Here is a 13,262-nt window from a genome sequence, read left to right as displayed (position 1 = left end):
TTCTAGCCTCGTTCTAGCGCGAGATGGAGCTGCAGTGCATAAGCGCCGCCATGCACCAGCTCCGGACCAGTAGACCGTTAGAGTTGCTTGTTATTCCAGAATTGGTGTTCTTTCATTGTTCATTGCTTGCATCCGGTAGATTCAGAATATAAAAGCCGCTAACAATCCGAAAACGCTGCACCGTTCTCCCTCTGACCAATGACTCGTTAGGAAAAGCCAGCGGGCCTGATGGTCATGCCAGTCAATTATATTCTCAAGAATCTAGCACTCTCCCCTTCCTCCTTCCCACTTCGCTATTCTTGCAGGGAATGGCTGCCAGTGTCCGCCTTGTATCGGTAGTGGAAAGACCAGAACTTGATGGATGGGGTTGTATGTTATGCATGAGAGTCATTCTAATTTGTCCAAATGTTCCAACCTCGTCAATACGACCTGCTTGCTTGTCTCTTCGATCTCGCCTGCGAGGAATACTTCGTCGAGTATAGCATAGACCTGAGCCATTCATCAGCAAGTCAGACCTACTGTGGCCGATCCCCGTAGCTCATGCGATTAGAGAAAGCCTGCTCACCTTGTAAAAATTGAAAACCAGATCCAGCTCGCACACATTCCCAAAGAACTGATCTAGAACCTCCACGAAGAAGTGTATTGCCTCTAAGTACGCCAGCTCGTTATCGTTGGCATCGACGCAGACGCAGAAGAACAGCCCTGCATATCGTCGATAGACGATTTTGGTCGAGGACAGGTTCTGACGAGCGATTGCAGTAGATCCAGAAGCGGACGGAGCGGAGCGGAACTCGACAAAGTTGGATTGGTACTTCTGATCACGAGGAGCTATCAAACGATGGACCTGACATGACGTTAGTGTGCTGAAGGAGGATTATGGTGACAGGAGACGGGAAATCATACTTCGCCCTTCAACTTAACCTTCTCTTCATCCGTGTACGGTGCATACCATTTCGCAAGACGGGTCTTGCCTTGCCGGTTCTGGATCAGAATGAAGGACAGAACCATATTTGTCCGAGATGTGTTCTCAGATGTCGCCACTGCGCTGAGTAGCAGCAGTGTAGGCCCAACGTCCAGGTGGAGAGCAACATTGCGGGGAGAGAGAGAATAAGCTTTTGCTAAGCTCCCGCCAGGCCAAGAAGATCCCGAGGTCATTCTTGACCAACTTAAAATTGATCTTCCGGTGGCTATCACTGTCGTCGGCCAAATACACAAAGCTGGATGCTACCTCTTGTAGGAGACGCGGTATTGGTCTTTAACAGACGATTTTTCATTACAAGCTTCATCAAAGAGCTCAAATGACCATAATTTGACTGTCATATTGCTATGATTTTAGAAAGAAGACGTCCAAAATAATACAATTTCATTGGGTATTAGATGCCTAGCTGTATACTTCCGTACAAAGTAGATCATATGAAGATCAGACTTACGTAATCGTCCTGGTGGTCTTCCTCTCAACCTTCAGGTGGTTGGTCTACCCATTCCACATCAGTGGGAGGAGCGGCAAGACCCGGCAGTTTTTTTTACGTCTGCGATTTGCTGGATGACGACAACCTTGCGGCGACAACGCTATCGATGGACAGAATAGGAGGCTCTGCGCTATTGACGGATTTGAGTGTGAATGGCCTTGGTACTTCATGGCCATGCTGACTCTGATAGTCAGGAAACAGAACATGGAATTCTCTCTTTCAATTCGAACAGTGACATCTATTACCACATTACGTCATGTAGAACAAGCAGAGAATCAACTATCTGTCAAACTTTTTCCAGGGCCGATGGGGCTTGAATATGTTATCTCTTTTTGTGAGTTATTTATAGGCATTAGACACCAAGCCCTGGAAGATGTTCAGTACCCAGCTCCAGACCGGGCGAATGCCGTAATCGATATTTACGCAGTAACCCAGGTGTGCCCGTTGCTCCTAGAAACGGTAAGCATACGACCCAGCGTGAGTTCAAAGAGTATAAAAGCGGCCCGCCAAGCTGAGAGGAGTGGTAAAGATAAGAAAATATTACTATGATCGAGTACACGTTGCATACGCAACAAGAACTCCTTGACCTGAGTGGGCCTCGAGAGGCTCATCACGAACCTCCTACAAGGTCATGTACAATGACTCGAATGTATGCAACTTCTGGCCCGCAACCTATTGCCCATGCTAAGTCTTGTCGACCCTGGCGACCCGGAAGCCTTGAAGGATCCCGGCTGCGCGGACGTCGGAGAATGATTCTGACTGGAAGATGGCGGCGGGAGGCTGTACAACACGACCGGCATGATTGGTGACCATGCAGACTGGAGTGGAAGGGAATAAGATAAACAGAAAACCAGAAATGTTATCGCTTACCGCTTTGAGTCATTCCAATGGTCTGGCCGCCGTCCTATCGTCGCATAGCAGCCCACCCATTGTTAGTTTCCACCATAGCCACAACTCCTTCCCAGGCGTACGGTCGCAGTGCCGAAACGTTCTTCCTGTCCGCTCCTGCGGGACAAATCCTAGCCTCTCCCCCTGCGAGAAATGCTCAATATGTTTGATACACCTATCCATTGCCATATGAATGCACCGTGAATACAGCGTCTCCTGGGTGTCGCCTGGCAAAACTGACGGAAAGACCTTATCCAAGATGTCGCCTCCATCCAGCTGCAGCGTTAGCTGGTGCAAAGTCGCCGATACCTTGTCCACCGCCCCATCATACAGAGCAAAGAAGATGCAGTGGTTTCCCTTGTACTCTGGCAGATGTCCAATATGCAGGTTGATCATCAGCCCGGCGCGCTCCGTCAGCTTCCGCCCAATATACTTGGTACCCGAAACGATGGTGAGCTCGGGTTGCCATTGTTCCACCGCCTCTCTCACCTCGCGGCAGTTGAGGCTGTCGACAATGAGGTCCGGTGTTGGGGATGCATTGTCCTGTGGCACCAGGCGGTTGAAGTAAGCTACGCGCTGGCCATCGTGTCCGAAGAAATGACGTCGTAGGCCCTGGTACTTCATGTAGCACGCGTCGACTATTTTCTTGTAGGTTTCGGATTGGGGAAGGGAGTAGAGGTAGTTGAAGGTGATCACGAAGAGAATTACCCATTCGAGCCAGCGGAAGTCCGCGTTCTCGCTGACGAAACCGCCGATGACAGGTCCTGGCGAGAGACGTCAGCATGGAAAACCATAGAAACTAATACATGTCGCACCCAAAGCTGGCCCAAGAGAAGGGTACACGAAGTAGAAAGGATAGACCAATCCCGCTAGACTAGGTTGCCAGATATCTGCATTTGTGCCTCCGCCTACTGAAACCACTGCGCTCCCAAAGAAGCCGGCGAAAAAGCGACAGACGGCCAAGGTGGCAAAGTTTTGTGCTAGTCCTGAGCCTAGGATGAAAAGCCCGAATACTGGAACAGTTGTTAGATATACAATCCTGCGACCATAATACTCGCTGACAGGCGCCGCGATGATGGCTCCAAGTCCAAGACCCCAAAGAAAAAGGGAAAGACCCAGCAGAGATACTGTTGGGGGATCCCGAAATGCTCCGAGATCTCTTTGGCTCCGGATGTGTATACGGAAGAGGCGAAGGACCTGCTTGAGTCAAAATCTGTACTTGGAGTCGAGGAGGATACTAATACGTTGATGCAGAGAAACACTGGAATGCTGGTCATGTAGATGCGCTTCCACTGCGGTCAGTTGTAAGGACAATCCGGATCATCAGGTCCCCTCCAGTCGTACGTTGGAGATTCTTGTTGCACATTGCTGTGCGATCTATGCGGTGGAGATGCGTCGGCCATGCTGCTGTGCTACTGGCATTGGTTGCCCAGTGGAGTGCGGTTGACAATCCAAGTCCTCTACAACAGGAGCGAAACGAAGACTGAGCAGAAGCCAGGGAGCAAACACCGTGCGAATACGTCAACTGTAGGAGTAGAGTAGTAACCTCAAATGATTGATAATTCGGCACGCAAAACATAGAGTAGAGACGAGAAATTTTTCCTTAGGGAAGGGGAACAAGAGGGAACAAGGGACAGGGGACGACGTACAGAGGGAACGAGATACAGGGGGAACGAGGGACTGGGGGACAGCCAAAAAGAGGACAGATGGAACGGGTGTACAGAGCTCTTACTACAGTTAGCTGCTGGCCGCCTTAGGAATTTGTTAAAGACTAAACTGAGTATGACAGCTCGTTAGTGACCGTGGTCCTTTTGGTCGATTGAAATCTATTTTTTCCCCTTGCAGTTATGAGCCCGAACTACTTTTGCCTTAGTCGCTCAGACGGGCTTAGTGGACAAGCCATGCACATTATACTCGAACAGGCTAGTCGCTGACTATGTAACTACGTAGTATTATCTCACAGGTCTGAGGACAAGAACTTGATGTTAGGATGTGACCAAATAGAACTTGAAGGCTCGAACCGAGATAGTCTCTTGGCATGTAGATATAAGCAGGCCCAGGAGAAAACTCTGCAGGCCAGCGTTCTATCTCGTACACAAAAGAAGGATGCCATTGTGCACTTGCTTACCCTGCTCTTCGCATGCTATCCGCATGCATATTATCTGCTTAATATATTCGTTGGAATACATCTAATTAACGAAATCTCTCCACTGCCCGCCTGTCCCCCAGGTTGCCATTTGACAAAGAACCTGTATCTTGACTAGATTGCATTCACATTATATTAACAGTGATATCTCCTGTCAAACGGCAGGAGCGCTCCTTGGCCGCGTTTCATACGCGAAATCCCTGCGTTTTTCTTGCTTTTGATTGGTCAATTTCTGCTGCAATTTCGCGGCTAATTTCGCTGTGCCGTACAGCAAATTTGTACTTATTTCTGCGCCCTGCGCAGCTTTTTTGAACGAACAGAGCCATTTTCTTCCTCCTGCTGCACATCTCCTTTTAAATTACAAAGGAAAAAAAGGAAAAAAGGGGGAGAAAAAACTTAATTTTCGACCTTTAAGTCGAGAGAGATCTCTCAGAAACCCTGGTCGAATTCTGTTAATATTTCAACTTTCTTTAAACATAACTTTATGATAATAACTTTTATATCTACAAAGATATAAAAAAGGATCTAAATCATTGGCATAAAAACTTGAATATCTTCTTCAAGTGCTACCTTTTCTTCTAAGGCTTACCTAAAACAGGCTTGCTCGCCATTCAGAAAGTTTTGGGAATAGGCCATTGCCACAGCGGAAGCCATGGAGATTCAAAACTGTTAACAAAGATTGCAAGCTAGCGGAGAATCCGTGGGAAAACATTTCAGTCCGAGACACCGGACTGGACCGGCTGCGGTAGTAAGCACCAAGTCCAAGGCTGGAAACCCTTTAGAGGCTCACTTAGAGTGCTGCAACTGCTATCTTGAGTTCAAGTAACCTGAGCAGTCGAGGTGATGGGAGGCGTGAACCTGTATTTCTTTCTTTCATTTAAGACATGGCAAACGTGCTGCCAGCTGGTTCCACACTTGAGTTTGTGTTTCTAAATCAGACTAATTAGACGTCAGGGCAAGGAATATTCCAGTAGTGTACAAGTCGATCTTAAAGGAACATGGCTGTTTGTGTTCTTGGAATGCATCCATAGAAAACTCACACTGCCGTCAAATAAGACATCATCTCTACCACCTCACGCTTATCACCATTGACATTCGCGCTTCTCAACACTTACTTTCTTCGAAAGACATCAACCCCTGAAAGCTTCAAGACCACAAAACGGCTGGTATCACTCTCAATGAAGAGCAGACGAAGCTCTTTCGTCTCTGCCTAAGCATTCCGACCCTTTGAAGGTATGATGCCAGCCTTTATACTTTTCAAGCCACTTCTTGCCGCCTCTTCTCTTGTACAAGGACAAAAGCTGATCAAAGAGTAGCCGAACTGGGAAAAGGTCGCGGAGGAGGGTGAATTCGTGAGCACCAGTGCCGCGTAGGCCAACATTCATTCCAGGCTCTACGGTTTGGTGTGAGCCCAGACTGACGCTTTACCCAGCTCGCAGCGGTGGGGACGTCTTTACAAGATACTCATTGGCGATGAGAAATCTTCGACTCCGAGCAAAGGAAAGGGCAGCACAGCGAAAAATGGTGGAGGAAACGCAAAACAGAAATCTACGACCAAGAAGAAAGCTTCAACCTCGAAGACATCAAAGAAACCTGTGGAAGAGGAGAGTGATGAGGTCGATGGCGATACTACAACATCACCTGGAGTTGTAACTCCTAAGAAGCGAGCTCGCAATAGCAACACCGGGAGCGACGTGGAGGAAGATACACCAACAAAGGTTCCGAAGACCGAGGTGAAAGATGAGGGTGACGACTAGGTCATGAAAGTAAGGATATCTCGTGCTCAATGAATGGCAGCTGGAATTTCTTTAGCTGAGGACTGGCTCGTGAGGTTCACTACGGCTGTGCGGCATGGGCCGGTCGCCGAGAATGGAGTAACTACATATGGACAAAGTGCAGTCAAATTCACACGGCGTCAAGATCGGCGTTCGGGACTCGGCCTGCCGATACCTGACTACTAGTAGCAAATTCCAATGAGGATCTCCGTCCCTCGTGCTATGCAGCAATAATCGTTACCAAATACGTAGTAAATATCTCGCTATCATTATCTATTGTGATAGCAGCTCTACTACGTAGTAAGTGGTTGCCCAAACCGCCAGCGGACAGTACTATTAATAAGAACTTTACAGCAACAGCGTCAACAGTAAAGACATGTACCTCGTTCAATTTTGATGGGGCAGGGTATGGGCTTTGATCGCCGAATTTGACGCCGCGACGCGTCCCTGATAAGATTGAGCCGACGCAGGATTAGTGGCACCACAAATTTTTACCAGTACCGTATTTAAATCCCCAACCAACATAACAGAAGAACCCCGATCCTGGGCGAGATATTAAGTATAAGCTTCTCCAAACCTAGATCAATCGTTGTTGCCTCACAGAAACGCAATTCCTCTCATTTCATGCACACGGAGTGTTTGTGCTTTTTCAGACCTTAAAGACTTGATCCTGCTTGCTCTTGCCGGGCGTACCTTCCATTGATCAACCACACCATTGTTCTCCGCAAACTGCTGGACCCTTACCGCTTCCCACAATATCTGATAATAGACCATTCTGACCGCAAAATCAGAACGACCGTTCAATTCCCCTGAGCTTGTCCTTCGGAAATCGCATCTACAAGATGGCATCTCGGCCGCAGAACATCGGCATCAAAGCCATTGAAATATACTTTCCCAGCCAGGTAAGCAATTGCAATTGCAAGCAGCTCTGCAGACTGCGACCGGCAAGCTCTAGCTGATCATTTACAGTGCGTTGATCAGAGCGATCTTGAGCGATTTGATGGCGTCGCTGCAGGCAAATATACAATCGGGTTGGGCCAGACGAAAATGTCATTCTGCGATGACAGGGAAGGCAAGCGAGCCAGACACCGAGTTTGGCGCACATAAGCTAAACGTATCCCTTCTTAGACATGTACTCTATTGCTCTCACAACGCTATCCTCGCTGTTGAGCAAGTACTCGATCGATCCCGCCTCCATCGGTCGCCTAGAGGTGGGCACCGAAACACTGCTCGATAAGTCAAAATCGGTCAAATCAGTACTCATGCAGCTGTTCGAAAAGTCTGGCAATTTCAATGTTGAAGGTGTCGACACCCTAAATGCTTGCTACGGTGGGACAAACGCTGTCTTCAATAGTATTAACTGGGTTGAGTCATCCGCTTGGGACGGTCGCAACGCAGTTGTGGTTGCTGGAGATATTGCGCTGTATAAAAAGGGCAATGCCCGTCCTACTGGTGGTGCAGGCTGTGTAGCTATGCTTATTGGTCCGGACGCACCCCTTGCATTCGAGCCTGGGTTGAGAGGGACATACATCACGCACGCTTATGACTTTTACAAGCCCGACTTGACCAGTGAGTATCCTGTAGTCGACGGCCAATTCTCGCTGCGCTGCTACACCGAGGCTGTAGATGCTTGCTACAAGGCATACAACGCTCGTGCAGAAGCATGCAAGCCACAGATGAATGGATCAGCAGTCATCAACGGCAATGGTGTTGCTCATGGAGAAGACAGCAAATTTCCTCTGGATCGTTTTGACTATATGGCTTTCCATGCTCCAACCTGCAAGCTTGTCTCAAAGTCTTACGCGCGTCTGCTTTACAACGATTACCTATCAGATCCTTCGCATCCTCTCTTCGCCGACGTGGCTCCAGAGCTGAGAGATCTCGAGTACGACGCGTCATTGACCGACAAGGCAGTTGAAAAAACGTTCCTGGGTCTGACCAAGAAACGCTTCGCGGAACGTGTGCAGCCGAGCATACAGGTTCCGACGATGTGCGGGAACATGTATTGTGGAAGCGTCTATGGTGGCCTGGTCAGCTTAGTCAGCAATGTGGCCCCGAAGACTTTGCAGGGAAAAAGAATCGGCGTCTTCAGCTACGGCAGCGGCCTAGCAAGCTCGATGTTCAGTATGAAGGTTGTTGGGGACACCAGCGAAATGGCCGAGAAGCTGGATCTGCAATCACGACTGGATGCTCGAAGGACCGTTGCACCAGAAGTTTACGATGATGTAAGAATTTTCCTTGGTTTTGTATTGCCGCCGCTAATTCCGTTTTCAGATGTGTGTCCTGCGCGAGAAGGCTCATCTGAAGAACAACTTCATTCCCGTAGGAAGCACGGATACCCTTGCACCCGGCACCTATTATCTGACCGAGGTGGATAACATGTTTAGAAGGAAGTACGAGATCAAGGCATAATGCCGAGCTGGCGCATCTTGGGGGCTGGGGTCGGAGTCTCGCTGGTGGTAATGATTCCGATCATTCTACTACGTACGGAGTAATCCGAGCGGGAATGCCTGTGTCTGCAAACATATGCAGCCAGCTTGGAGCATTGCACGCATACTCTAGATATTGTGGGAAGCTCGACACGGGATCGTACACGATAGATTTTACATACATTATGGACTGAGCAGGCCGACGAGCTGACAGCTTCCAAGGCCGAGTCCCATTGCTAAATTTTAGAAAACGGAGGCATCATGAAGTGCCGTCTGTACGACAATGAATACTGGTAGAGCCCGGCTTAAAGCTTCCTCGATGGAAGCCCTTCCATCGTTTAAACGCCAATTTCCCTATCAAGCACTCGCTTTGACAGATACGGGCAGATGCTCTCCGTTCTACTGCATCGAGGTGACTCACAAGAGTCTCGACCGCTGATCCTCAACATGAAACACAGCTGCAGCACCAATAAGCGCTCCGAAGAGCTGCAGAAGAAGAATCAGTTGAGGCGGGCTACCAGAGCGGTCAGCGTTACGTGCATGAGGCCGAGTTGGCGGTTGGTCTATGGAGACTTCGGATGAGGTGGGGGTGGTGGCTGGGAGATGCTTCTAAGCCAACGCTAAGTCAACTCTAAGTCAACTAGCTCTTCTAGCTCTTTACGCAGATGACTCACGCGCCAAAGTCGTGTTTCTTCTGGGGCCCATCGGGCCAATCATCAGCTCGAGCCAAGTCGAAGCAGCACTGACTGACATGAAGCGCCCATCTGGCATCAACCTCACCTCATTTGTCCCCCCGTACTACGCAATCTCCCCGGCGCCAATGCCGACCTCTGGGGTACTCCTTTTGAGCCCAAAACAATCGCAGCCGCTGAAGAATAAGCCCAGACGCCCTGGGTGTAAGACATCTGTGCTTGCCTTCGCTTGCCGATTAATTTACAGCCCGCGTCTGAGGAATATTGCTGCTTCCACACACTGGTTCCGATGCTTACCGCCGACGAGTGCAGTCTCAAGACTGAATCATGGCATAGTCGCAGAGCCGCCTGCTACTTGTCGGGCTGCTCTTACAACGCGTAAAAATAGTCATCCGACTGTTTATGCTCTCCTTGACGCGCAGTTTCCTTAGCTCAGCGAGAAGTCCCGTCGGGGCTGCAATGTTTCCCTGACCTCATGATGCTCCACGTTTCCACTCAATTGCCTCCGCGTTTCATCTTTTGACTTTGCTTAGCTCTTTAGTGGTGTGTTTATCGCCGAGTTGGCCGAGCGTGCTACCGCCGTGGGATATGTATATCAAGACGGGCCCACGATACCTCTTTCCTTCTCGTCCTTTCATTCCATTGTCTTACGATACCCCATTCCAATCGTTTATTGCTTCATTGGTATTGCATCTACTCTTTTATTTACACGCGCCTATATACTCTACGCTCTGAGAAGCAGGCTTCTCTGTTCAAGAAAATGTAAGCTTTATTCCTTGACATGGCCACAACCACCGTACTTATCACCAATGCCACAGTATGTCCTTGGCGCCATACTCATATAGACCCGCTACGCCGCCAGAGGCAGCAGCTGTTGACCAGCTTTGTAATGCTACTCATAGCCGGAACACCTCTGGCTCTTCATACTATCGCAATAGCTTTTCCCCAGAGTCTAGCTATACCAATCTCACCACCCCCAGCAAGTCGCCTGTGCTCCGACAGCACGGACCGACTCTACTTCCAAAGATCAGGCCGCAAGATGCGGTTGTTACCTCCTCGTCCGCTGGTGGACCGAGGAGAAACCATCGTCGCATGCTGTCAACTTCACATACTATTAAGAGCTTCACACCGTATACTACCTCTCGACCATCGGTGCAGCGAAGTGTGACAGAGCCTCTCGAAAGTACCACGCTGATTTCTCCCATCTCATCTTCTTCAACTTACTTCGGTCATCGGGCCAGCTCCACCTTCGAGCCTCCGGTCACTTTTCCAGCATCACACAACAAGAAGCCCTCGGTTTCCCACTCTCGTTCTGGTTCTGCATCTAGCATTGATGAGAGCATGCTCAATCGATACGGCTATCCGACGTATCGTCAATTGCCTGTGTATTGTTCCGAGGCATCTCAAACCCAGCCACTGTCGATCCAAGCTTCCTCATCCTACCTGCCATATCAACCACCAATGCCATCAATAGAAACTCACGATTTCGCTTTCCCTTCAACATATCCCACTCCTGTGGAGATGGGGTTTAATTCAAGGAACTCTTCCATGACACCACCCCCCTCGGTCGATCTGGCTCCTAGCGGCAGCCTCTTGACTTACCTCACGGAGCCTACCCAGCCCATCAACCTTGTTCGACAGCTTAACATTGCACCTGGCCGCGGCCTAAACAATTATTTCTGGTGGGATGTACGTAACGTACGCTGTTGGGATACTTTCTCGCTTGACACAATGTCCTCAATTCCGGGACTACTACCCCTCCTCAACTTTGCTGTCGACACCACCGCATTTCCTCAAGGCCCATCATCATCTAGCACAGTGACTCCAGCTTCGGAAGTGGACCTGGCAAATATCACTAACAAAATCTATTTCCCAAGGGTCAATGCCGCTATCCAACTGTCGCAAGGCTCGAGCTCACTCTCACTCTACCAAGCACCGTCAACTGACAGATCTACGGGCAATCCCCACTTTCTGGCTAATTACACCCATGATGCTGATCGCACGCTCAACGGCCTACCTCGAGGACGCGTTGTCGGACTGGTCAAGTCGTTTGACCGCTGGAACACCGGTATGCGTCGTGAGTCTCCAGCGCGCAAAGTAGACTACCTCAACGGCCTCTCGCATATACAGAAATGTATGCGCGACCACAGCTGCCGATATGGCTTTATCCTTACCGAAATCGAGCTCGTCTGCGTGCGAGCAGGCTGCGATGAGAACGGCCAGCCCTACTTTGGCTACCTCGAAGTCAGCGAGGCCATTGCCACGAAAAACGCAGCGCCGGCTCCACAGTTTGATGCCGACGGCGGTACTCCTGAACCGGTGGAGACGCCTCTAACGGTTACACTGGCACTTTATTATCTCCTCATGTTGGCTAAATCCACCCCTCTGCCTGGTCAACCCAGCTCATTCATGGACGTTGGAGGTCCTGGTGCTTTGACAAGACAGCGCATCTGGTCGGGTATAGATCTGGCTGAGAATGAAAAGGGAAAGGACGGCAAGGATAAGTGGATCCCTGAGCCGCAGATGGGTGAGAAGAGAGATGCAAAGAGGATACGTGGGTGGGTTTGGCCCGGCGATCCGTGGCATAAGAGAGAGGGTAATGGAGGCGGAAAGAGAGGCATTAGAACTTGATGATATTATGATGGTAATGAATCATGTTATATTTTAGCATAGCGAGGTATTTATGATGTCTCGGAGATCGTCGCCGTCCTGGAGACGAGCCACAAACGTCGCATAGGGCGGAGTTATTAGATTAATATCTCGAATTTCTATACTCCAAGATTTCTATCGTTTTGATCCTCTTTCCTGTATTGCAGATCATCAGCCTTGTTCAGTCTTAGAGAAGAGTAAGAGAGAAGCATGCATGTTCAAAAGGGAAATGTCAGACTGTTGAGCTTGAGTATTATGTTGTTACTTCATATCGAGGATCAGAAGTTATAGTTTAGAAGTAAAAGTCATCATTCTGGTTGGCAATCTTGAGTGCTCGACGAACTGAGATTGACGTACCTGATCGGGCCGGTCAAGGAAACTTCTATTTGTGAAGCTCAGGCGCGGGCACTTTCGCCATTTCTGCAGGCTTCTCAGGGTAAAAGTATTGTTTGGTGGTGAAAGAGATTGAGCTTCGTTGTCCGCAAACTTAACTGAAGCTACGTGTAGTGAGTAGATTGGAGTCGGGGCAAGCGCGCTAGAAATCTCCTCCGAGCTGTCCCTCAACCGCCCCCTCCACCCTCAATCGACCAAGAAACATATCATTTTTGCTCCCACTCTACTTACATTTGCGATAACTCACCTTCCATTTTTGCGCTGCGGAGAGCGCCTCCCTCAAGTATCATGGCTGGTGAGTAAGCTTCATGCACACAGAATGCGGGCTTTGCTTGCCATTGCGCTGGACCAGAGGCCTGTTCAACCAGTGCGCTAACGGATACTTGTGGCAGGCTTCGACGAAATAGCGAGTACGTCCGGAAGTACCCATCTGAGGTCCAATGTGTCTGATCTACGATAGAGCAATTCGTCGATTTCTACTACAAAGCCTTCGACGCAGACCGTACCAGTCTTAGCGCCCTCTACGTTCGCAGCACACCCATTTGAGTCTGGGACTATTCGAACTGACCTTGGACGGTATAGCGCCAGGAGTCGATGCTGACTTTCGAGAGTGTGGCTGTGGCAACTGTCGGTAGCATCATCGAGAAACTCACGGTAAATATATTCACCATTCCAGCATGCTCCACATAGCGCATGCGAGGCTGACATTAGCCTGCTTACAGAGCCTTCCCTTCCAAAAGGTCCAGCACAGAGTCGACACTACCGATGCGCAACCATCAGGTCAACATGGAGGCATCTTGGTAATGGTTACAGGGGCATTA

At 49.4% G+C, this 13,262-nt stretch overlaps 6 protein-coding genes across 6 annotated transcripts; 4 read left to right on the top strand and 2 right to left on the bottom strand.

Moving 5' to 3' along the window:
- Nucleotides 1–387: 387 nt before the first annotated feature.
- Nucleotides 388–1,155, bottom strand: EPUS_07109 (AP-2 complex subunit sigma; the record flags this gene model as incomplete). Its single annotated transcript, XM_007803139.1, has 3 exons — nt 388–489; nt 566–844; nt 904–1,155. The coding sequence occupies 3 exons, from the start codon at nt 1,153–1,155 to the stop codon at nt 388–390; spliced, it is 633 nt and encodes a 210-aa protein (XP_007801330.1).
- A 998-nt stretch (nt 1,156–2,153) lies between these two features.
- On the bottom strand, nt 2,154–3,760 carry EPUS_07108 (uncharacterized protein; the record flags this gene model as incomplete). Its single annotated transcript, XM_007803138.1, has 7 exons — nt 2,154–2,287; nt 2,340–2,373; nt 2,441–2,474; nt 2,533–3,121; nt 3,173–3,554; nt 3,602–3,626; nt 3,702–3,760. The coding sequence occupies 7 exons, from the start codon at nt 3,758–3,760 to the stop codon at nt 2,154–2,156; spliced, it is 1,257 nt and encodes a 418-aa protein (XP_007801329.1).
- A 1,981-nt stretch (nt 3,761–5,741) lies between these two features.
- EPUS_07107 (uncharacterized protein) lies at nt 5,742–6,260 on the top strand (the record flags this gene model as incomplete). Its single annotated transcript, XM_007803137.1, has 3 exons — nt 5,742–5,789; nt 5,820–5,872; nt 5,936–6,260. The coding sequence occupies 3 exons, from the start codon at nt 5,742–5,744 to the stop codon at nt 6,258–6,260; spliced, it is 426 nt and encodes a 141-aa protein (XP_007801328.1).
- Nucleotides 6,261–7,120: 860 nt separating this feature from the next.
- On the top strand, nt 7,121–7,385 carry EPUS_07106 (uncharacterized protein; the record flags this gene model as incomplete). Its single annotated transcript, XM_007803136.1, has 2 exons — nt 7,121–7,180; nt 7,248–7,385. 2 exons carry the CDS (start codon nt 7,121–7,123, stop codon nt 7,383–7,385), a joined length of 198 nt encoding a protein of 65 aa, XP_007801327.1.
- Nucleotides 7,386–7,408: 23 nt separating this feature from the next.
- EPUS_07105 (Hydroxymethylglutaryl-CoA synthase) lies at nt 7,409–8,690 on the top strand (the record flags this gene model as incomplete). The annotated part of the gene is made up of 2 exons (XM_007803135.1): nt 7,409–8,503; nt 8,553–8,690. 2 exons carry the CDS (start codon nt 7,409–7,411, stop codon nt 8,688–8,690), a joined length of 1,233 nt encoding a protein of 410 aa, XP_007801326.1.
- Nucleotides 8,691–10,218: 1,528 nt separating this feature from the next.
- EPUS_07104 (uncharacterized protein) lies at nt 10,219–12,030 on the top strand (the record flags this gene model as incomplete). The annotated part of the gene is made up of 1 exon (XM_007803134.1): nt 10,219–12,030. One exon carries the CDS (start codon nt 10,219–10,221, stop codon nt 12,028–12,030), a length of 1,812 nt encoding a protein of 603 aa, XP_007801325.1.
- Between the last annotated feature and the right edge of the window lie 1,232 nt (nt 12,031–13,262).

Source organism: Endocarpon pusillum, assembly GCF_000464535.1.
Source record: "Endocarpon pusillum Z07020 unplaced genomic scaffold scaffold2028, whole genome shotgun sequence".
Lineage (NCBI taxonomy): Eukaryota > Fungi > Ascomycota > Eurotiomycetes > Verrucariales > Verrucariaceae > Endocarpon > Endocarpon pusillum.
Note: the sequence above shows the minus strand (reverse complement) of the source record. Positions and strands in the feature narration are given on the sequence as shown.